Here is a 25,559-nt window from a genome sequence, read left to right on the forward strand (position 1 = left end):
TTGGGTGTCAAATTGCCATCCCCTCATATTCTGTGCAATAATTGGGGTTTTAGGTGTCAAGCCAAATTTATTTAGCCTCCTTCAATGTTTTTTTTGTCAGTTGGCATCCAACTTTGCACCGCCACCTACTGTGCTGAAATGTGGGCCAAATATCTAGTAGGTCAATGGCAGTGGGTGGGGCATGTATTGGGCGCAGGATGTAGTGGGTGTGGCATGTAGTAACCACAGTCTGCATATTATGGAACGCCTTTACACTATTTGATGTATCAAATAACACTATTTGAGCTTCTACTTTTAAAAACCCACCTCTCCAGAAACAAGTCTCTTGCCGCTTGCTATAGATCACCTTCTGCCCCCAGTCGTGCCCTGGACACCATATGCGAATTGATTGCCCCCATCTTTCTTCAGAGCTCGTGCTGCTAGGTGACCTAAACTGGGACATGCTTAATTAACACCCCAGCCATCCTACAATCTAAGCTTGATGCTCTCACAAATTATCAATGAACCCACCAGGTACAACCCCAAATCTGTAAACATGGGCACCCTCATAGATATCATTCTATCCAAACTGCCCTCCAAATACACCTCTGCTGTCTTCTACAGGATCTCAGCGATCACTGCCTCATTGCCTGCGTCCGTAATGGGTCTGCGGTCAAGCAACCACCCCTCATCACTGTCAAACTCTCCCTAAAACATTTCAGCGAGCAGGCCTTTCTAATAGACCTGGCCGAGGGTATCCTGGAAAGATATTGACATCATTCCATCAGTAGAGGATGCCTGGTTGTTCTTTAAAAGTGCTTCCCTCCCCATATTAAATAAGCATGCTATATTCAAAAAAATTAGAACCAGGAACAGATATAGCTCTTGGTTCACTCCAGACCTGACTGCCCTTGACCAGCACAAAAACATCCTGTGGCGTACTGCATTAGCATCGAATAGCCCCCGCAATGTGCAACTTTTCAGGAAAGTTAGGAACCAATATACAGAGGGAGTTAGGAAAGATAAGGCTAGCTTTTTCAAACAAAATCTGGCCCCCTCCTCCTAAAATTATCTGCAGAAATTGTTGCAACCCCTATTATTAGCTTGTTCAACCTCTCTTTTCATATCATGTGAGATCTCCAAAGATTGGCAAGCTGCCGCGGTCATCTCCCTCTTCAAAAGGGAGACACTAGACACAAACTGCTACAGACCTATATCTACCCTACCCTGCCTTTCTAAGGTCTTCGAAAGCCAAGTTTTAACAAACAGATCACCGACCATTTCGAATCCCACCGTACCTTCTCCGCTATGCAATCTGGTTTCCGAGCTGGTCGCGGCTGCACCTCAGCCACGCTCAAGGTCCTTAACAACATCATAACCGCCGTCGATAAGAGACAATACTGTGCAGCTGTATTCATCGACCTGGCCAAGGCTTTCGACTCTGTCAATCACCATATTCTTATCGGCAGACTAAACAGCCTTGGTTTCTCAAATGACTGCCTAGCCTGGTTCACCAACTATTTCTCTGACAGAGTTCAGTGTGTCAAATCGGTGGGCCTGTAGTCCGGACCTCTGGCAGTCTCTATGGGGGTGCCACAAGGTTCAATCCTCAGGCCGACACTTTTCTCTGTTTACACCAATGATGACGCTTTTGCTGCTGGTGATTCTCTGATCCACCTCTACGCAGACGACACCATTCTGTATACTTCTGGCCCTTCTTTGGACACTGTGTTAACTAACCTCCAGATGAGCTTCAATGCCATACAACTCTCCTTCCGTGGCCTCCAACTGCTCTTAAATGCAAGCAAAACTAAATACATGCTCTTCAACCGATCGCTGCCCACACCTACCCACCCGTCCAGCATCACTACTCTGGATGGTTCTGACTACAAAGACTTAGGTGTCTGGTTAGACTGTAAACTCTCCTTCCAGACTCACATTAAGCATCTCCAATCCAAAATTAAATCTAGAATTGGCTTCCTATTTCACAAGAAAGCATCCTTCACTCATGCTGCCAAACATACCCTAGTAAAACTGACTATCCTACCGATCCTCGACTTTGGCGATGTCATTTACAAAATAGCCTCCAATACCCTACTCAATAAATTGGATGCAGTCTATCACAGTGCCATCGTTTTGTCACCAAAGCCCCATATACTACCCACCACTGTGACCTGTATGCTCTCGTTGGCTGGCCCTCGCTTCATATCCGTCGCCAAACCCACTGGCTCCAGGTCATCTATATGTCGTTGCTAGGTAAAGCCCCGCCTTATCTCAGCTCACTGGTCACCATAGCAGCACCCACCCGCAGCATGCGTTCCAGCAGGTATATTTCACCGGTCACCCCCAAAGCCAATTCCTCCTTCGGCCGCCTTTCCTTCCAGTTCTCTGCTGCCAATGACTGGAACAAACTGCAAAAATCACTGAAGCTGGAGACTCATATCTCCCTCACTAGCTTTAAGCACCAGCTGTCAGAGCAGCTTACAGATCAATGCACCTGTACATAGCCAATCTGTAAATAGCCCATCCAACTACCTCAACACCATATTGTCATTTATTTTGCTCCTTTACACCCCAGTACCGCTACTTGCACTCATCTTCTGCACATCTATCACCACAGTGTTTAATTTGCCATACTGTAATAATTTCGTTGCTATGACCTATTTATTGCCTCACCCCCCTTATCCTACCTCATTTGCACACACTGTATATAGACTTTCTCTATTGTATTATTGACTGTATGTTTGTTTATTCCATGTGTAACTCTGTGTTGTTGTATGTGTCGAACTGCTTTGCTTTATCTTGGCCAGGTCGCAGCTGTAAATGAGAACTTGTTCTCAACTATCCTACCTGAATAAATAATGATGAAATAAAATAAATAAATAAAATTTGACACGTTAAATAACACAAGCCAAGCGCCACCACTACTATCAGTAGCACTGTCAAAGCTGTACAAAAAAGTCTGCAAACACCGGCCACGAACGATGTGTTTACAATACCGCGTTCGTAATAAAGCATCATTGGTTGATCGCAACTTCTGGGGTAGCTAGCTTTAGCTTGGTAGCTAGCTAGCACCAATACAATCAGCCTGAAAACAACGACCAGTAGAGACTGCAGTCAAGTGTTCTATCGTATTGAGGTCAGGGCTTTGTGATGGCCACTCCAATACCTTGACTTTGTTGTCCTTAAGCCACTTTGCCACAACTTTGGAAGTATGTTTGGGGTCATTGTCCATTTGGAAGACCCATTTGCAACCAAGCTTTAACATCCTGACTGATGTCTTGAGATGTTGCTTCAATATATCCACATAATTTTCCTTCCTCGTGATGGCATCTATTTTGTGAAGAGCACCAGTCCCTCCTGCAGCAAAGCACCCCCACAACATGATGCTGCCACCCCCGTGCTTCACTGTTGGGATGGTGTTCTTCGGATTGCAAACTTCCCCCTTTTTCCTCCAAACATAATGATAGTCGTTATGGCCAACAGTTCTGTTTCATCAGACCAGAGGACATTTTTCTAAAAAGTACGATCTTTGTCCCCATCTGCAGTTGCAAACCATTGTCTGTTTTTTGCTGCTGTTCTGGGATTGATTTGTGCTTTTTGCACCAAATTATGTTCATCTCTAGGAGACAGAATGCACCTCCTTCCTGAGCGGTATGACGGCTGTGTGGTCCCATGGTGTTTATACTTGCCAACTATTGTTTGTACAGATGAAAGTGGTACCTTCAGGTATTTGGAAATTGCTCCCAATGATGAACCAGAATTGTGGAGGTCTACAATTTTTTTTTTTTTTTCCCATTTTGTTTTTCCCATGATGCTTTGCTTGAGCAAAGAGGCACTGAGTTTGAAGGTAGGTCTTAAAATATATCCACAGGTACACCTCCATTTGACTCAAATTATGTCAATTAGCCCATCCGAAGCTTCTAAAGCCATGACATAATTTTCTGGAATTTTCCAAGCTGTTTAAAGGAACAGTCAACTTAGTGTATTTAAACTTCTGACCCATTGGAATTGTGATACAGTGAAATAATCTGTCTGTCTTTTTTTAAATGACTTGTGTCATGCACAAAGTAGTTTGCCAAAACAATAGTTTGTTAACAAGAAATTTGTGGAGTGGTTGAAAATGAGTTTTAATGACTCCAACCTCAGTGTATGTTAACTTCCGACTTCAACTGTATATCTTCCAATGGTGCGACTGCTGTCGGCATTCAAAGATTATCCAACTTGAATAAACGCTTCGAGGTAAGGATGACAGTAGTGGTGTAATCTACGGCGATACAGATATCACTTATTATTGATATCTACATAGAGCATGGATGTGAATCACACTGCTGCTCTCTCATTTATCTTTTAGCACCTTAAGGATTGTTGTTGTGGATGGCTGTTCACATATCTAAATGTGTATTTGAACCAAATAATGCTTGAATTCAAGAAGTTTAAGCTGCCTACCAATCATTTCAGGCTCCCGAGTCATGCAGCTGTCTAAGGCACTGCATCGCAGTGCTAGCGGCTTCACTACAGTCCCTGGTTCAATTCCAGGCTGTATCTTAACTGACCCTGATTGGAAGTCCCATAGGGCGACGCACAATTGGCCAAGCGTCATTAGGGTTTGGCCGGGGTAGGCCGTCATTATAAATAATAATTTTTCTTAAATGACTTGCCTAGTTAAATAAAGGTTAAAAAACATATTTTTGAAACCGGTGGACAGCCAGTGAAAAATGCGCTCTTGCAACAGCTGCATAGTGCAGATCCAAGCCTATGGAATAAAAGTGGGGCTTTCTCATTCATGCCGATATTTAAAAAAAAATATATATAATTATCCATAGGCCTAATAGACACATGCTCAAACTTGCAAACTTTTGATTGACTTAAAGGGGAAATCTGTAGTTAAGGCATCCCATTTTTGGACTCATAAATTATATATACAGTACCAGTCAAAAGTTTGGACCCATCCACTCATTCAAGGATTTATCTTTATTTTTTACTATTTTCTACATTGTAGAATAATAGTGAAGACATCAAAACTATGAAATAACACATATGGAATCATGTACTAACCAAAAAAGTGTTTTAGATTCTTCAAATATTGCACTGAGATCCCATTCGGGAGCCTTCAATACACACAGTGGTATAATACACAATGCGTAACTGGTACAATAAATGTGGCTCAATTCTCACCGGTTTCAGAGTCCCGCAATAAGAGCTACAACACTAATGTTCTCTGCGTATCACTGAGTAGACTGATACCCAATGTCATTGATCCACAATCCATAGGTACAGTGAAATAAGTGTGCCCCCAATGCAATTCTGAAGTCTAATACATAGTGCGATTTCAACAGATTTGTCAAATTAACAAATTATTGTCGTTTGTTGAATTTATATAACATCATTACAACTTCATTTAGCATGATATATTCAGTTATGGCATAATTCCACTATTTGTATTAATTTGCATCACTGTCAATGACAGACTTTTATTTTGAAGGCTAATCGCAAATTACACTTGTGGCTATTCCTTATTGTGCCTATTTTCATACAGATGGGTTCGACCACCATAAATCAAATGAGAACTTTCTTATAAATTAGGGGTATTTTAGATGAATCCTAGCTCGATAGTTAGCTAGCTAACTATATCTACTGAAACAGATGATGAAGTTTTGCTATGTTTTTGGGGAAGAACATTGTTTGCAGTCATCAGCTAGCTAGCTTTTTTTTCATGACCAGGACTGTCCAGACAGAGCTAGTGGAGAGCAGGGGCTCTGGACAAAACTTTACCAGCATCCTAGAATATGAAACAATGAATCGTTGTGACATATGAAATACGAGTGATAGTGTAATCAATGCGTAATAAGTATTAAAAAATGTGTTAACTTATTAAATTGCATGCAGTCATATTCAGGTCCTGATTAATCAACAAGCATATTCAACAATCAACAAGCATACCTATGCTAATGCTAACCTAATACCTATGTAAGAATGCTGTTCATTGACTACAGCTCAGCATTCAACACCGTAGTACCCTCCAAGCTCATCATCAGGCTGGAGGCCCTGGACCTCAACCCCGCCCTGTACAATTGGGTCCTGGCCTTTCTTGATGGGCCACCTCAAGTGGTGAAGGTAGGAAACAACATCTCCACCTCACTGACCCTCAACACTGGGGTGCATGCTCAGCCCCCTCCTGTACTCCCTTTTCACCCATGCACGCCTCCAACTCAATCATCAAGTTTGCAGATGACACAACAGTAGTGGGCTTGATTAGCAACAACGACGAGACAACCTACAGCAGAGCTGCCCAACCCTGTTCACTGGAGAGCTACCCTCCTGAAGGTTTTCGCTCCAACGCCAGTAGTAACTAACCTGATTCAGTTTATCAACCAGCTAATTATTCGAATCAGGTGCGCTAGATTAGAGTTGGAGCGAAAACCTTCAGGATGGTAGCTCTACAGGAACAGGGTTGGCCAGGCCTGGCCTACAGGGAGGAGGTGAGGGTGCTCGGAGTGTGGTGTCAGGAAAACAACCTTTCACTCAACATCAACAACAAAAAAGGAAATGATCGTGGACTTCAGGAAACAGCAGAGGGAGCATCCCCTTATCCACACCGAAGGGACAGCAGTGGAGAAAGTGGAAATGTTTAAGTTCCCCGGCGAACACCTCAACAATAAACTGAAATGTTTCACCCACACAGACAGTGTGGTGAAGAAGGCGCAACAGCACCTCTTCAACCTCAGCAGGCTGAATCAATGTAGCTTGTCACCCAAAACTCTGACTAACATTTACAGATCCACAATCGAGAGCATCCTGTCGGGCTGTGTCACAGTCTGGTACGGCAACTGCTCCGCCCTCAACCGAAAGGCTCTCTAGAGGGTGATGCAGTTTGCATAACGCATCACCGGGGGCAAACTACCTGCCCTCCAGAACAACTACAGCACCTGATGTCACAGGAAGGCAAAAAAAGATCATCAAAGACAACAACCACCCGAGCCACTGCCTGTTCACCCCGCTACCATCCAGAAGGCAAGATCAGTACATGTGCATCAAAGCTGGGGCTGAAAAACCGAGAGGCTGAAAAACAGCTTCTATCTCAAGGCCATAAGGCCATCAGACTGCTAAACAGCAATCACTAACTCAGAGAGGCTGCTGCCTACATGGAGACCCAATTACTGGACACTTTAATAAATGGATCACTAGTCACCTTAAATAAGGCCACTTGAATAATGTTTACATATCTTACCTTACTCATATCATATGTATACTATTTGACATGTTAAATAGTGTTATTCATGTGACTACCGACCATGCCTCAAGGGGTCGCCATCCTACTTCCGATTCCAATGCAAGTTGCAGGGCATGCAGGCATACTGTCTGATATGCCAATTCAGTGGCGATTTTAGTATGTAAATCTTGGTGGGGCATACCCTCAACACTAAACCAATGGCAACACCTGCATTTTGGAGCTGCCTTACTCAACAAAGCAAAAAAGAGATCATGTTTGTATGCAGCTTTATTAACGCAATTTACATTGTTTGCAAACTGATATGGGACACATATTAATGCCAAAATAGCATGCAAAACAGACAAGAACAACAACAACAACAAATATATATATATATATAAACGATACAGTGCCTTCAGAAAGTATTCAGACACATTTACTTTTTTTTGTTATGTTACAGACTTATTCTAAAATCAAATCCTCAGAAATCTACACTCAATACCCCATAATGACAAAGCGAAAACAGTTTTTAGATTTTTTTGCAAATGTATTAAAAATAAATAAAAAAACAACTACTTACATAAGTATTCAGACCCTTTTTTATGAGACGCAAAATTGAGCTTCGGTGCATCCTGTTTCCATTGATCTTCCTTGAAGTTTCTACAACTTGATTGGAGTCCACCTGTGGTAAATTCAATTGATTGAACATGATTTGGAAAGGCACACACCTGTCTATATAAGGTCCCACAGTTAACAGTGTATGTCTGAGCAAAAACCAAGCCATGAAGTTGAGGTAATTGTCCGTAGAGATCCGAGACAGGAGTTTGTCAAGGCACAGATCTTGGGAAGGGAACCAAAACACTTCTGCAGTATTGAAGGTCCCCAAGAACACAGTGGCCTCCATCATTCCATCATTAAATAGAATACGTTTAGAATCACCAAGATTATTCCTAGAGCTGGCTGCCCGGTCAAACTGAGCAATTGGGGGGAGAAGGACCTTGGTCAGGGAGGTGACCAGAAACCCGATGGTCACTTTGAAAGAGCTCAAGAGTTCCTCTGTGGAGATGGGGGAACCTTCCAGAAGGACAACCATCTATGCAGCACTCCACTAATCAGGCCTTTATGGAATGGACGGAAGCCACTCCTCAGTGAAATGCACATGACAGCCCACTTGGAGTTTGCCAAAAGGCACCTAAAGACTCTGACCATGAGAAACAAGATTCTCTGGTCTGGTGAAACTAAGATTGAACTCTTGGCCTGAATACCAAGTGTCACAGCTGGAGGAAACCTGGCACCATCCTTATGGTGAAGCATGGTGGTGACAGCATCATGTTTTGGTGTTTTTTTTCAGCGGCAGGGACTGGGAGACTAGTTACAATCGAGGCAGAGATGAATGGAGCAAAGTACAGAGAGATCCTTGATGACAACCTGCTTCAGAGCACTCAGGACCTCAGCCTGGGGCGAAGGTTCACCTTCCAACAAGACATAAGCACACAGCCGAGACAACGCAGGAGTGGCTTCAGGACCAGTCTCTGAATGTCCCTGAGTGGCCCAGCCAGAGCCCGGACTTGAACCCGATCGAACATCTCTGGAGAGACCTGAAAATAGCTGTGCAGCGACGCTCCCCATCCAACTTGAGGGGATCTGCAGAGAAGAATGGGAGAAACTCTCAAAATACAGGTGTGCCAGGCTTGTAGTCATACCCAAGAAGACTCGAGGCTGTAATTGCTGCTCTGCCCCAAAGGCCCTGAATGACGGGTCACCACTGCGCCAATTGACTATAGAAACGCATATAGTATTTTAGTTTACAAATTACCACACAAACACACACACACACACACACACAGACAACTTTCTTTTATTGAAGTTTTTTTTTTTTTACAGTACGTAATCTCTCAATCTAAATATTTTATCTTTCTCTCTTTCCCTCCCACCTTCCCTCCCAGAGCTGGGTGGTCCTAACCAGCTGCATGTGTCCATGGGGCTCCAGGCCCTACAGCTGTCACTCCAGCCCCTGGCGGAATGCTACTCATCCATGGGTCGACCTCCAGTCAGCCACGCCCTCACCATGCTGCGTCGCTCCATCACAGGTCAGTCAGTCTCAGCACCCTAGAATCCATCTCCTGGACATTTTTACCTTACTATCATGGGTTGAGTAAGGTCACACTGTAGCAAAACGTTTGCAACAGAAAAAGGAAACCTTTGTTGTTATTGGGCACAGTTACAGTTAGTAAAGGTACAATTAGTATTCCCATTTCACTCAGTTTCAAAATGTTTACTGCCTATTACGACACTGGTGAGGACTATGAGATTGCAATCTCAAGAGGTTGCTGTTGAGTTTGAATTGCAGAGATGTGCATAATATCATTCATCTTTCAACACCCATGAGAGAGATCATTTTAGAGGTCAAAGTTTGACCTCTGAACATCTGCACAACACAAACAGTACAACACAGAGGCAAGTGCACTAATACTTTCTGCAAACGCAGAATCACTTTTTCTCTCTTTTTCCTCCTGCACACTCTCTATGTTCAGTGTGACAATGTAGGTGTGACCTAGATTGAACAGAATCACACTTCCTCTTATCATGATGGTGAAACCGTATTGGCCAACCTCTCTCTGCACTAGAGGAAGATAGAGAGAGCAAGAAGAGAAGGGTCAAACCCAGGCACTTTACCAGACAGCAGCAGTGTTCTAGTCAAATGTTAGTGTGCATCTAGAGGAACTTGAGCTCATTTCCTGCTCTGTAGCTGCTGTTTGTCTTGTGAACGAGTAGGCATTGCTAACGTTGATGGAATTGATAGATTGATTGATAGAAGGTTTATGGAACGTTTCTGGTGGTGCGAGGAACATTGATGGGGTTGCTGTGCTATATGGTAGTTTGGGGCTAGGTGCACTTGTGATATTTAGTCTGAAATAGAGATGGAGAGAGAAGAAGAACCCCAAGTTAAAGAGAAGGAGCACTCCAAAACCCCAGGTGAGTAACAACAAGAGAAAACAGAAGATTGTTATTATGTGGGCCAGTTTCCAGTGCTCAGATTAAGCCTACTCCTGGACTAAAGCATGCTCAATGGAGAATAGTCTCCATCTGGGTCTGGGAAACCATCCATTTAGGTAGAAAAGGAGGTGAGAAAATGTTTCAGGGAAGGTGTGTGTATGGGTGTGTTTTTGGTTTTACTGTCCTTGTGGGGACCCAAAGTTCTCACAAGGATACTTCGGACAAGTTTCGCTGGTCTTCACAAAGAAAAAGGCTATTTTAGGCTTAGGGGTTAGGTTTAGGGTTAGGGTTAGAAGTTAGAGGTAGGGGGTTAGGGTTAGGTTAGGGGTTAGGGAAAATAGGATTTTGAATGGGGATCAATTGTTTGGTCCCCAGAAGGATAATAAAACAAACGTGTGTGTGTGAGCGTGCATGTGTGGTTGCATGCTACATCCTCCCAGTCAGTGCAGGATCAGTGAACCTCCTGAACTCATCCTCCATTTTGCATATTGGTGTGTGCCATTCGTGAAACTTTAAAAAAAAATTAAGCTCTTGAAACCATTAAGTCAGGGACATCAGTTCTCATGATTTAAGAGAAATACTATTTGAACCCTCTCTCGAGCTCCCTCTAGAACTCTGACATGCACAGTAGGCTATAGGGCCCTGCTTTCTGTTAGACTAAGGGCTTGATTCAATCCATATCACAAAGTTCAGCACTATAGCTCGCTTAACATTTGAAGTTAATTTCTGATTGAGCTGACATATGCAGCGTTTACTGTGAATGCAGTCTCCGTGGACACACAAGAAAACATTGCTTTTAAATTTAATTTGCGCTATAGAGCTGAACTTTGGCAGAGCTTGGTTGTGTACAGTTCTACTATCTCTTACCTGTCTTTGACTGCCATATGAACAGAACTCTGCTAAGGTGAAAAACAAGGACTTTGTGTCTTCTGAGCAAAACATGACACACATCACAAGCAGGATGTGGTTGACCTAAATGGAGACAGAGAGCGGAAGAGAGGGAGGAGAGATATAGATTTTTTTCCATCTGTTAACACTGGGAGTTGAGTATTTTTGCATATTAACTGCCCTTAAAGTGATACACAGTCAGCTTCAACTGTAACAGATTCCTATAGGTTTTTAGCCTCATATGCAGTCTCAGCACATGCTGCTAGCCCACAAATGTATGTTGAGAGAGACTACAGCATTAGGTTGTAGTTCACTCAGGGTTAATGTAACAGCATTCAGTTTTGGGTGTCATCAACCTGTATTTTCCCCAGCCTATACTGTAAACTGTATACTGTAAATGCATAGCCTGGTTAAACCAGACTGAATACTGCACTCAGTACTGAGCACAGCATTCAGTCTGGCCTAACCAGGCTAGGAAATGAATAGAACCCCTTTTGTTGGAGTTGCATTTCTCTTTTTCTCAGATTAGTTGCAGTCCTTCCCTTATTAGATGTTATATAAAAAGGACATTTTCTTATCTGTCATTCACACAAAGGTTTTTATAACCAGTCTGAGCCATCTCAGCAGTACTCAGTGTGTTATAATGAGTGACCAACAGTGATATATGTTTTTCACCAGAGGCTGGAGAATTGAAAGACAACAGTGTTACAACAAATGCCTTTTACACAAACATACAATCACACATCTGAGGCCTCAATAACCACCACCACCACCAGCCTTCAAATCCACAAACTTCTTTATTTCCTCACACATTGTTTTATGACTGGGTGTTGGCTGTTGGTTTACCCCTTTATTTGTTATTTCTAAAAATAGAAGATATTTTGTAAGCTTTTTTTTTTTTATAGATAACTTTTTGGGGAGCTGCAAAAAAGCAATTTCAACTTGTGTGTTTTGTGTGTAATGTTTATTTTATGAAAAAGAAAGAGTGATCATTTGGCCTCTCTTGCTCACATGTTTGTCATCCATCTTTTACCCCAGATGTGAAGGTCCCCAACAAATCAGAGACTAAGCGCTACAGCGAGATCTTCCGGGACTTCGATAATTTTGAACTCTCTTTGGTCAACTCGTAAGTCTGACTTTTAGATTCACTCATCATGTACACATATTACCATTGACACCCTCCACATTATAATCAGTCCATCATTCAGAACACCTTGACATGTTTTACATTTGAGTTATTTAGCTACATATTTAGTTACATATTTTTTATTTGTTGGGGGTGGGTTGTCTGCTACTAGTTGCCAGAGAGGAAGTGTACACCTACGTGGGATTGTAAACCGAGTATATTCTTCCGCTTACATCTGTGTACATGCAGTACCAGTCAAAATTATGGACCCACCTACTCATTTTTTAAAAATATATATATTTTTAAACTATTTTCTACATTGTAGAATAATAGTGAAGACATCAAAACTATGAAATAACACATATTGAATCATATATTACGACATGAATCATGTAGTAACCAAAAAAGTGTTAAACAAATCAAAATATAATTTCGATTTTAGATTCTTCAAAATAGCCACCCTTTGCCTTGATGACAGCTTTGCACACTTCTTGGAATTCTCTCAACCAGCTTCATAAGGTACTCACCTGGAATGCATTTCAGTTAACAGGTGTGCCTTGTTAGAAGTTAATTTGTGGAATTTCTTTCCTTCTCAATGCGTTTGAGCCAGTTGTGCTGTGACAAGGTAGGGGTGGTATACAGAAGGTAGCCCTATTTGGTAAAAGACCAAGTCCATATTATGGCAAGAACAGCTCAAATAAGCAAAGAGAAATGACAGTCCATCATTACTTTAAGACATGAAGGTCAGTCAATGCGGAACATTTTAAGAACTTTGAATGTTTCTTCAAGTGCAGGAAAGGAAGACCCAGAGTTACCTCTGCTGCAGAGGATACGTTCATTAGAGTTACCAGCCTCAGAAATTGCAGCCTATATAAATGCTTCACAGAGATCAAGTAACAGACACATCTCAGCATCAACTATTCAGAGGAGACTGAGTGAATCAGGCCTTCATGGTCGAATTTCTGCAAAGAAACCACGACTAAAGGACACCAATAAGAAGAGACTTGCTTGGGCCAAGAAACACAACCAATGGGCATTAGACCGGTGGAAAACTGTCCTTTGGTCTGATGAGTCCAGATTTGAGAGTTTTGGTTCCAAAAGCCGTCTCATTTTGAAACACAGAGTAGGTGAACAGATGATCTCCACAAGTGTGGTTGTGACTGAAGCATGGAGGTGTGGGGGTTCTTTGCTGGTGACACTATCAGTTATTTATTTAGAATTCAAGGCACACTTAACCAGCATGGCTACCACAGCATTCTGCAGTGATACACCATCCCATCTGGTTTGTGCTTAGTGGGGCTATCATTTGTCTTTTCAACAGGAAAATGACCCAACACACATCCAGGCTGTGTAAGGTCTATTTGACCAAGAAGGAGAGTGATGGAGTGCTGCATCACATGACCTGGCCTCCACAATCACCTAACCTCAACCCAATTGAGATGGTTTGGGATGAGTTGGACCGCGGAGGGAAGGAAAAGCAGAAGTGCTCAGCATATGTTGAAACTCCTTCAAGACTGTTGGGAAAGCATTCCAGGGGAAGCTGTTTGAGAGAATGACAAGTGTGCAAAACTGTCATCACTGCAAAGGGTGGCTACTTTGAAGAACATCAAATATCAAATATATTTTGATTTGTTCAAATCAAATGTATTTATATAGCCCTTCTTACATCAGCTGATATCTCAAAGTACTGTACAGAAACCCAGCCTAAAACCCCAAACAGCAAGCAATGCATGTGTAGAAGCACGGTGGCTAGGAAAAACTCCCTAGAAAGGCCAAAACTTAGGAGGAAACCTAGAGAGGAACCAGGCTATGAGGGGTGGCCAGTTCTCTTCTGGCTGTGCCGGGTGGAGATTATAACAGAACATGGCCTAGATGTTAAAATGTTCATAAATGACCAGCATGGTCAAATAATAATAATCACAGTAGTTGTCGAGGGTGCAACAGGTCAGCACCTCAGGAGTAAATGTCAGTTGGCTTTTCATAGCCTATCATTGAGAGTATCTCTACCGCTCCTGCCGTCTCTAGAGTGTTGAAAACAGCAAGTCTGGGACAGGTAGCACGTCCGGTGAACAGGTCAGGGTTCCATAGAGCGAAAGAAAGAAAGAGAGAAAGAGAGAATTAGAGAGAGCATACTTAAATTCAGATTAGGGCCAAATGAATTTATTTCAATTGACTGATTCCTTTATATGCAACTCAGTAAAATTGTTGAAATTGTGGCATGTTGCATTTATATTTTTGTTAAGTATAGTAAGAATTTGCACATAAATAATAAGTGAAGCATCTAGGCATTATGAAGGGTTTATGAAGGCTTCACAAAGCCATTATAACATGTATCGGCCCTCTGATCCATCAGCACTGTAGAGGAGATGTTTCCAGACCCTGACTCCCAGTCGATTGCTGAGACCGTCTCTACGGAAACCACAGACAACACTGAGCTGGATCATCTGACGGTAGGGGAGCAGTACTATCAGTCAATCAAGCAACTAATCAAAATTATTTTGGAAAGCCATTTTTTACACCAGCAGTTGTCACAAAGTGCTTTACAGATACCCAGCCTATCATTTGAACTTAGGTTCTGCTCATATTCTACTGATATGAAGTACAGTGTGTATCGTCTTGTCTCCAAATCCATTTCTCTCTGTAATGGTCTGTATTCTGCCCTGCAGTGTGACGATGTCTACCCCCCAGATGGTGATGACAAAGATGGAGGTCTATCAGGTATGTTTGTAATGAAATCAAATTCATTTAATAAGGCTTTTTTTTACATCAGCAGATGTCACAGAGTGCTTATACAGAACGTTGTTTTATTTTTTATTTCACCTTTATTTAACCAGGTAGGCTAGTTGAGAACAAGTTCTCATTTACAACTGCGACCTGGCCAAGATAAAACATAGCAGTATGAACAGACAACACAGAGTTACACATGGAGTAAACAAATTAACAAGTCAATAACACAGTAGAAAAAAAAGGGGAGTCTATATACAATGTGTGCAAAAGGCATGAGGAGGTAGGCGAATAATTACAATATTGCAGATTAACACTGGATTGATAAATGATCATGTACAGGTAGAGATATTGGTGTGCAAAAGAGCAGAAAAGTAAATAAATAAAAACTGTGGGGATGAGGTAGGTGAAAATGGGTGGGCTATTTACCAATAGATTATGTACAGCTGCAGCGATCGGTTAGTTGCTCAGATAGCTGATGTTTGAAGTTGGTGAGGGAGATAAAGGTCTCCAACTTCAGCGCTTTTTGCAATTCATTCCAGTCACAGGCAGCAGAGTACTGGAACGAAAGGGATGATCAGTGAGATATACCTGCTGGAGCGCGTGCTACGGATGGGTGTTGCCATCGTGACCAGTGAACTGAGATAAGGCGGAGCTTTACCTAGCATGGCCTTGTAGACGACCTGGAGCCAGTGGGTCTTGCGACGAATATGTAGCGAGGGCCAGCCGACTAGAGCATACAAGTCGCAGTGGTGGGTAGTATAAGGTGCTTTAGTGACAAAACGGATGGCACTGTGATAAACTGCATCCAGTTTGCTGAGAAGAGTGTTGGAAGCAATTTTGTAGATGACATCGCCGAAGTCGAGGATCGGTAGGATAGTCAGTTTTACTAGGGTAAGCTTGGCAGCGTGAGTGAAGGAGGCTTTGTTACGGAATAGAAAGCCGACTCTTGATTTGATTTTCGATTGGAGATGTTGTGTGTTGTATGCATGTGTGTTTTTCTTTTTGTTTAGTTAAATTCAAATCAGTTGTATTGGACTGACTCAAATTGACCCCAACCCTGGTGTGAGTAAAGAAAGTGGTTTGTTGGTTCAGTGTGAGGAGTAACCTTGCCAGAGACATGAATACTTGCATTAGCTCCCACAGCTAAAACTTACTTAGGCTATAGCTCAGTGGGCTAAGAGCAGGGCTAGGCGATAAATCAATATCAGTAATTATCGACGTAATTACTTCCCTCAATAACGATAGAAAAAAGTTTAGGCAATGTTATTTCAAACAGACCCTTATTTGCCACTTGTTTGCAGGTATACCCATTTTATATATATCAGTGGGTAACTGCCAAATTCACAGGGTTGGGGGGTGTTGTTAAACCATGGGGGCAGTTTGCATTTCAAATTAGTGAGGTGTTAAACAATGGAAGTGTTAATGAATTTGAATTTGCAAATAATCAGAGAACCATTCACACAGACCCGATACCTGTATTTTGGTTACAGGGTCTGTGAAAATGCAGGAATCAAGGCTAGGTCTTTAGGTGGCTTTTATTTTTCCATGTTATCTACCCCCTATGCTTTTCAGATATACAAAAAAGCTGGTATAAAAATGCAGGCATGGTAAATTAGTGGGGTTTTGGTCTTTATGTGAAAGGGATGCAAGAGTCCAAGCCATTCTCTTCTGGAAACACTGCCTGGTGACTGATACTAACAGACAGCCAATCCAGGTGGGATGTGATGAATGGTGTGGGCGGGACTAGTGGGGTGACAGCCAGTCACGGTGGTTAATCTCCACCTATTCAACCTCTCTTGTTGAGTTGTAATTAGCCGGTGGCCCTAATTGCCTCTGTGTTAACGAGATTAGGAGACGACTGGAGAGGGTGGGGGGAGAGAGAGGATTAAGAGCTGCAGACAGATGCTCTCTAGTTTACCCCTCAGACATATCCATCAAACAGGAGAGGGAGGGAGGGAGGGAGGGAGGGAGGGAGGGAGGGAGGGAGGGAGGGAGGGAGGGAGGGAGGGAGGGAGGGAGGGGGAGGGAGGGAGGGAGGGAGGGAGGGAGGGAGGGAGGGATGCGAGAGAAGGAGATAGAGGAAGGGAGAAATGTGGGTGAGGGGGGAAAAGGGAGGGATATGAGAGGTAGAGAGGGATGGTAAAAAGAGAGGGGGAGAGATCCCTTATGGAAAAACGACATTCATTTCACGTGATCTTATGTGAAGTTAATATGACAACATGTTAAAGAAACATGTGACAACATGTAACTACATGTAAAAACATTTAAGCACAAGTGAGAACGTGATCTCATGTGAAATAAATGTGACAACATGGGGATGCCATGAAAATACACATGACAACATTTTAACGTTTTTCACGTGATAGTGCAAATTTAATTTTTACTCACTCATTTCACGCATTCCACATGAGAGAGTTAGGTTTTCACATGTGAAACTGCATATTCCACATGTGAGGTGAGAACATGTTTTCTTCCTCACATGAACAGGTGGTGAATACATGTGAACATGTAGTTTCAGGTGTGAACAACTGACCTCATATGTGTCTTTTTTGCTTTTCACGTGAAAATTTCACCTCAACATGTGAAAACAGTTAAGGGAAATAATGAAATGGTATAGGGGTTTTAAGTTATCTGACACGCTGATCAGCTAAAATAGTATAGTTAAAAAAATGTTAAGATAATATGATTACATTTGACATCAAATCAAATTTGCGTACACATATTTAGCAGATGTTATTGCGGGTGTACCTAAATGCTTGTGTTCCTAGCGCCAACAGTGCAGTTGTATCTACCAATTCACAACAATACACACAAATCTAAAAGTCAAACAATGGAATTAAGAAATATATAAATATTAGGACAAGCAATGTCACTTAGAACTGACTTTTCAATATGACACCACCTGGGGTTTGAAGTACGCTTTCTGCTGCGTCACAAAACTTGTAGCATTCTCAGAAGTTCCCTACACATTAATTAATTACCTATAATATGTCTCTGCACTTAACAAAAGACTGCCATCCGCACTGCTTTTGTTATATCCATTAATCTGACTGTTCTCCCATCATTGATTTTATTTACTTAATTCTGCAATTTGAGGGTTTTCTGTATAGTTGTCTAATGTTGGTGAAGTGTATTATTCTGTTTCAATGTTACTCCTGTATCACTATGATAAATATTTGTTTTTATTGGGTGTATTATACAAAGCTGAGATTTACTTTGAAGTCCAAAGTATAAGAATACAGGTGAAATCTTGTCAATGACACAGACATGGTGGCGTAGCAGGAAGATTGGAATGCTGTGAACCAAGAGGTTGTGAGTTCAAATCCCACGTGAGGACATGTTGAATAATAATTACTGTATAAATAAACATACACAATGTAATCATGTATGTCAAAGTGTGTAGATTTCAGGAGCAGGACAAGACACCCTCTTTTGACTGATGACTGATATAATTAAGCAATAAGGCAGGAGAGGGTGTGGTATAAAGCCAAAATACCACGATTAGGGGCTGTTCTTCCCATGCTTTTTCAATGAACCATGAACAATTAATGAACATGCACCTGTTGAACGGTCGTTAAGACACTAACAGCTTAGGCAATTAAGGTCACAGTTATGAAAACTTAGGACACTAAAGAGGCCTTTCTACTGACTGAAAAACACCAAAAGAAAGATGTCCAGGGTTCCTGCTCAACTGCGTGAACATGCCTTGGGCATGCTGCAAGGAGGCATGAAGACTGCAGATGTGGCCAGGGAAATAAATTGCACTGTCCGTACTGTGAGACACCTAAGACCGCTACAGGGAGATAGGACGGACAGCTGATTGTCCTCGCAGTGGCAGACCACGTGTAACAACACCTGCATAGGATTTGTACAGGACAGGAATCGCAAAAAGTGCTCTTCACTGACGAGTCACGGTTTTGTCTCACCAGGGGTGATGGTCAGATTCACATTAATCGTTGATGGAATGAGCCAAGGCCTGTACTCTGGAGTGGGATCGATTTGGAGGTGGAAGGTCAGTCATCGGACTGAGCTTTTTGTCATTGCAGGCAATCTCAACGCTGTGCGTTACAGGGAAGACATCCTCCTCCCTCATGTGGTACTGCAGGCTCATCCTGATATGACCCTCCAGCATGACAATGCCACCAGGGATACTGCTTGTTCTGTGTGTGATTTCCTGCAAGACAGGAATGTCAGTGTTCTGCCATGGCCAGCGAAGAGCCCGGATCTCAATCCCATTGAGTACGCCTGGGACCTGTTGGATCGGAGGATGAGGGCTAAGGCCATTCCCCCCCCCCCCCCCACAGAAATGTCCGGGAACTTGCAGGTGCCTTGGTGGAAGAGTGGGGAAACATCTCACAGCAATAACTGGCAAATCTGGTGCAGTCCATGAGGAGGAGATGCACTGCCATACTTAATGCAGCTGGTTGCCACACCAGATACTGACTGTTACTTTTGATTTTGACCCCCCTTCCCCTTGTTCAGGAACACATTATTTAATTTCTGTTAGTAACATGTCTGTGGAACTTGTTCAGTTTGTCTTAGTTATTAAATCTTGTTCATACAAATATTTACACATGTAAAACTTTTCTGAAAATAAACACAGTTGACAGTGGGATGTAGTTTCTTTTTTTGCTGAGTTTATATCTTCCCTATCATATGAACATCTTTTTCTGACTCAAATAAGATTCCCAAAAGGTTGCTCTGATGTCCAAAAAATGTGAAATCGTAATAGGTAACTTTTAATTTTAATGTATTTGAAACTATCAAATACTATATTTTGGTCAGTTTGACATTTTCCTAAGGCTAGGATTGGGGGAGGGGAAGCTGATCCCAGAACTGCAGCTTGGAGAAAATTCACCCCGGAGCACGTCTTATTTATCATGTTACTAAGCATATTGCATACCTTCCCTCTGAGTGCCCTCCTCCTCTCTCTTCATTCAGTTACATCTAATGCAGTTTTCTGCCCTCACCCTAACCCAATCCACTCTTCCCAATCCCAAATTCTCTCAGCTACCCCCCACCAGTTTGAAGATTATCTGTAATAAGCCAAATGGAGGGGCGAGGGGTGGGGCTGTGGATAGGAGCGAGCGGTGGGGGTAGGGTGGTAGGGCTGATGAGTTGAGTGCACCATGGTGTGGCCTGCTTTCTGTAATGCCTGTTGTCAGTCCCGTCGGGTTGACATTGATTGATCCTTGCACTGTATATGTGCGCGTGTCAACTGTGTTGTTTAACTGTCTTAATAGGTGTCAAGGGCAAATAACAGAATGGACCAAGTTCTGAGCTTTTGTAACTAACTAGTTTTGGCACTTGTGTAACACAAGTTGACATTCTGACAGTCATATCAATATTCCTGATATACTGTAACTCCACTAACCTACAGCTGTGACGTTCTCTCAACTGAGACAGAGAGACAAAGGGAGAGGGAGAGATTGGGAGAGGGTGAGAAAGAGAGAGATGGGGAGGAAAGATCAAGTACAGGAAAAAACGCTGTAAGAAGGAGCACCAATAAACAGTTTGTAATGAGCTCTAACCAGTTCCACACCCCATCCACCCTCTTAGTCCTCCTGACAGGGTCTGTCAGACACACACACACACACACACACACACACACACACACACACACACACACACACACACACACACACACACACACACACACACACACACACACACACACACACACACACACACACACACACACACACACACACACCAGGAGGTAAAACCTGGTTGTGATCTAAAGCCTGTCACTCCACAATCTGGACCTGCCCTCTCTGGATAATCCATAGTCGCAGAAGCCAGCACAGGCAGAGCGAAGGGAAGGGGGACGGACGCGCGCACACACACACACACACACACACAGGTGGGACAGGGACACTCATTGCTGAAGTGTGAAGGTGTGCCCATGAGACGGGGAGCAAGAGAGAGAGCGAGATCAACGCCGAACAACACTCACTACAGAGATTTAACCGTTTTTGTGGATTTTTTCTCAGACATGGAGTTACTTGTTTCAAGAGAGAAGCCTGTTCTATGCTCTGAAGGAGCATATTTTCTCTGCTCTCACTTTTGGAACTGAGAGGGATGTCTGACAACACACAGAGAGGACTTGAGCTCAGAATTGGAATGTAGGACTACGCATCTGTGTTGGAGAAGAAGAAGTGAAACAGGAATTAGACTTGTCAGAAGACTGCAGTACTACTAGATTTCTTTGCATGCAGCTCGACTGTGGACCGGTGAAAGGACAGCGGTGCTGATAGTGACGTTGCAAGAGAACTAGTGAGGGGAAGAAGAGGACCGAGACCGGGAGAAAGAGAGATTAGAAAGGAGAGGGAGGGAGGAAGGAAGGAAGCACATGACATGCATTGCAGGATTGTTGCACATCGCCATCCGCTGTCACTGTGAGTCAGAGAGTGAGAGAGAGAGAGAGAGAGAGCAGTTGACTGACTTCAGACTGCTGTCAGTCACACCAACACCCTGACTCCATAACAACCACAACACACCTGCTCTGATGTTGCCACGTCGATTACAGCACTCTGGCACCAAGGAGTTGCCACGGTAATCTTCTCAGACCGTCACGTTTTCTCTCTCTCTCTGACTGAGGAGGGGAGCGTTAAGAACAGGCGCTGGAGGGAGGGGGAGAGGAGAGAGGTAGAGTGGGGAGAGGAGTTGAACCTAAAAAGCCTGTTTGGAACACTCAGGCAAACCTTTTCTCTCTCTTTTCCTTTCTGTACTTCTGACTGCTAAAGCACTGTCTGTTCAGCTGCTTCCAGGTCTAATCTAGACTGGACAGGAGAATTTCCTTCGGACATTTAGATTTCCCACGTGATGACCTCTTGCTATGCATGCTTTGAGATGACCAGACCTCCACCGGTGTTGGTGTAGTAGTGACCACTTGTGCTGAGACAGAGACCCTGTGGACAACGGCAGCACTTGGACCTTGCGGACTCTGAGGACTAGCCCTGATTACCAGTCGTTTTCAGTCTCTCTTCTCCATAGAGTTTGTTTGGCTAAACTACAAACCTGCTGTGGAAAGAGCTATGTTTCTGATGAACTTACGTATTTGAGAAATAGGAGAGAGACCCTTTTTGTCTCTTCTCTTTTATTCCTTCTTGGATGACAAATTATTCGGATTACACATTATTGGTAGTATGGAACACAAAGCATACCTGTGAGCCCAGCTTTTTCCTTGGGAATCAGGGGGGAGAGGGGTCTTGGATGCCCCGTGGGGGTCCAGACTGCCCAGTTGTGTGTGTTTTGGGGTTAAAAACCTCCTGACCGTGGGCTATCAGGGTGAGGTAGAGAAGATATGCAGTGATGCTGATGTACTCAATCTCAGTCCAGGAAGCAGACCTGGCCCTGTGTCGCTGTGAGGGAGGCGTAGAGCTGGCCCTGCAGTATGCCAAGATGTGGTGCCGCTACGCCAAGGACCTGCTGGCCTGGATGGAAAAGAGAATCAGCCTGGGTGAGTGGAGACGTGGGTGTTTCTGTGTCTGTCTGCCTGCCTGCCTGCCTGCCTGCCTGCCTGCTAGTCAGACTGTCTGTCTCCTCATTCCTATTTGCAAATCTTACATTGACATAAACACATTAATTAATTAAAGCTAAGTGCACCTATCTCAAATGAGGGCATGGCCCATAGTGTGTCACTGCAATGTGGTACAGACTCATTCAACTACAACTACTATAACATATTCACAAACACATATATTTGTAAATATGGTCTTGTATGTTAACTATTTGCTTTACATGTAAACAAATAAAATAGTTCACATACCAAATATGAAGTACATACCATGTTTCTGGCATTCATAGACAGGTAGCCTTCTCAAGACGTAAGATAAACAAGAATAATTTTAGGACAACACGAAAGGCACTCTTATCCCTCTGAAACAAAAGTTGTTTTGCTGGTATGGAACTGCAGTAACTACAGCAACCAAAGCTCTTTTCCTAAGAAAGACTAGGAGTCAGTCACTCTATTCCTGGAAAGGACAGCCAAGTCTAAAGTAGGCCTAACCTGCCATTAGGTTATTCCTCACCTGTAATAGGATAATAGACCTTGCAGTTGAACCCTGTGTGAAAGGATGAACAGTATCCTCCACAGTATCCTCTAGTGGTAGAACTTAGGTATGACAAGGACTGTTATAGGAACCGTTTGCATTTTGGGTGAGCAAAACTGGTTGAAAAGATATCAGAGAAAATAATTGTCAGTTAACCATTGCAGGGACAGTAAGATATCACGGACTGGTTCCATGAACCCTTGGGCTGAGAAACACTGTTAGGGTATTTACGGAGCAGTATAACCTACCCTGAGAAACACTGTTAGAGTATTACGGAGCGGTATAACCTACCCTGAGAAACACTGTTAGGGTATTACGGAGCGGTATAACCTACCCTGAGAAACACTGGTAGGGTATTACGGAGCGGTATAACTTACCCTGAGAAACACTGTTAGGGTATTACGGAGCGGTATAACCTACCCTGAGAAACACTGGTAGGGTATTACGGAGTGGTATAACTTACCCTGAGAAACACTGTTAGGGTATTACGGAGCGGTAAACCTACCCTGAGCAACACTGTTAGGGTATTACGGAGCGGTATAACAGACCCTGAGAAACACTGTTAGGGTATTACGGAGCGGTAAACCTACCCTGAGAAACACTGTTAGGGTATTACGGAGCGGTATAACAGACCCTGAGAAACACTGTTAGGCTATTACGGAGCAGTATAACCTACCCTGAGAAACACTGTTAGGGCATTACGGACCGGTATAACAGACCCTGAGAAACACTGTTAGGGTATTACGGACCGGAATAATAGACCCTGAGAAACACTGTTAGGGCAATACGGAGCGGTATAACCTACCCTGAGAAACACTGTTAGGGTATTACGGACCAGTATAACAAACCCTGAGAAACACTGTTAGGGTATTACAGAGTGGTATAACCTACCCTGAGAAACACTGTTAGGGTATTACAGAGCGGTATAACCTACCCTGAGAAACACTGTTAGGGTATAACAGACCCTGAGAAACACTGTTAGGGTATTACGGAGCGGTAAACATACCCTGAGAAACACTGTTAGGGTATTACGGAGCGGTATAACAGACCCTGAGAAACACTGTTAGGCTATTACGGAGCAGTATAACCTACCCTGAGAAACACTGTTAGGGTATTACAGAGCGGTATAACCTACCCTGAGAAACACTGTTAGGGTATAACAGACCCTGAGAAACACTGTTAGGGTATTACGGAGCGGTAAACCTACCCTGAGAAACACTGTTAGGGTATTACGGAGCGGTATAACAGACCCTGAGAAACACTGTTAGGCTATTACGGAGCAGTATAACCTACCCTGAGAAACACTGTTAGGGTATTACAGAGCGGTATAACCTACCCTGAGAAACACTGTTAGGGTATAACAGACCCTGAGAAACACTGTTAGGGTATTACGGACCGGTATAACAGACCCTGAGAAACACTGTTAGGGTATTACAGAGTGGGATAACCTACCCTGAGAAACACTGTTAGGGTATTACGGAGCGGTATAACAGACCCTGAGAAACACTGTTAGGGTATAACGGAACGGTATAACCTACCCTAAGAAACACTGTTTGGGTATTACGGAGCGGTATAACAGACCCTGAAAAACACTGTTAGGGTATTACAGAGCGGTATAACCTACCCTGAGAAACACTGTTAGGGTATTACGGAGTGGTATAACAGACCCTGAGAAACACTGTTAGGGTATTACGGAGCGGTATAACAGACCCTGAGAAACACTGTTAGGGTATTACGGAGCGGTATAACCTACCCTGTGAAACACTGTTAGGGTATTACGGAGCGGTGTAACCTATCCTGAGAAACACTGTTAGGGTATTACGGAGCGTCATAACCTACCCTGAGAAACACTGTTAGGGTATTACGGAGCGGTATAACAGAACCTGAGAAACACTGTTAGGGTATTACGGAGCGGTAAACATACCCTGAGAAACACTGTTAGGGTATTACGGAGCGGTAAACCTACCCTGAGGAACACTGTTAGGGTATTACTTAGCGGTATAACAGACCCTGAGAAACACTGTTAGGGTATAACGGAGTGGTATAACCTACCCTGAGAAACACTGCTAGGGTATTACGGAGCGGTAGAACAGACCCTGAGAAATACTGTTTGGGTATTACGGAGCGGTATAACCTACCCTGAGAAACACTGTTTGGGTATTACGGAGCGGTATAACAGACCCTGAAAAACACTGTTAGGGTATTACGGAGCGGTATAACAGACCCTGAGAAACACTGTTAGGTATTACGGAGCGGTGTAACCTACCCTGAGAAACACTGTTAGGGTATTACGGAGCTGTGTAACCAACCCTGAGAAACACTGTTTGGGTATTACGGACCAGTATAACAGACCCTGAGAAACACTGTTAGGGTATTACGGAGCGGTATAACCTACCCTGAGAAACACTGTTAGGGTATTACTTAGCGGTATAACAGACCCTGAGAAACACTGTTAGGGTATTACGGAGCGGTATAACCTACCCTGAGAAACACTGTTAGGGTATTACGGAGCGGTATAACAGACCCTGAGAAACACTGTTAGGGTATTACGGAGCGGTATAACCAACCCTGAGAA

General features: G+C 43.3%; 1 protein-coding gene across 3 annotated transcripts in view; it reads left to right on the plus strand.

Moving 5' to 3' along the window:
• The first annotated feature begins 9,834 nt into the window (after positions 1-9,834).
• The window catches only part of LOC135553909 (GEM-interacting protein-like), a 78,513-nt gene continuing 62,788 nt past the window's right edge, over positions 9,835-25,559 (plus strand). For 2 of the 3 annotated variants that reach the window (XM_064985832.1, XM_064985833.1), the window contains exons 1-5: positions 9,835-10,168; positions 12,116-12,203; positions 14,557-14,653; positions 14,870-14,921; positions 22,267-22,392. In XM_064985832.1, coding sequence (XP_064841904.1) covers positions 10,114-10,168; positions 12,116-12,203; positions 14,557-14,653; positions 14,870-14,921; positions 22,267-22,392 — 418 coding nt within the window. In that variant the 5' untranslated portion in view covers positions 9,835-10,113. The remainder of the gene's footprint in view (positions 10,169-12,115; positions 12,204-14,556; positions 14,654-14,869; positions 14,922-22,266; positions 22,393-25,559) is intronic. The other variant, XM_064985834.1, reaches the window with a different exon arrangement.

Source organism: Oncorhynchus masou, chromosome 14, assembly GCF_036934945.1.
Source record: "Oncorhynchus masou masou isolate Uvic2021 chromosome 14, UVic_Omas_1.1, whole genome shotgun sequence".
Taxonomy (NCBI): domain Eukaryota; kingdom Metazoa; phylum Chordata; class Actinopteri; order Salmoniformes; family Salmonidae; genus Oncorhynchus; species Oncorhynchus masou.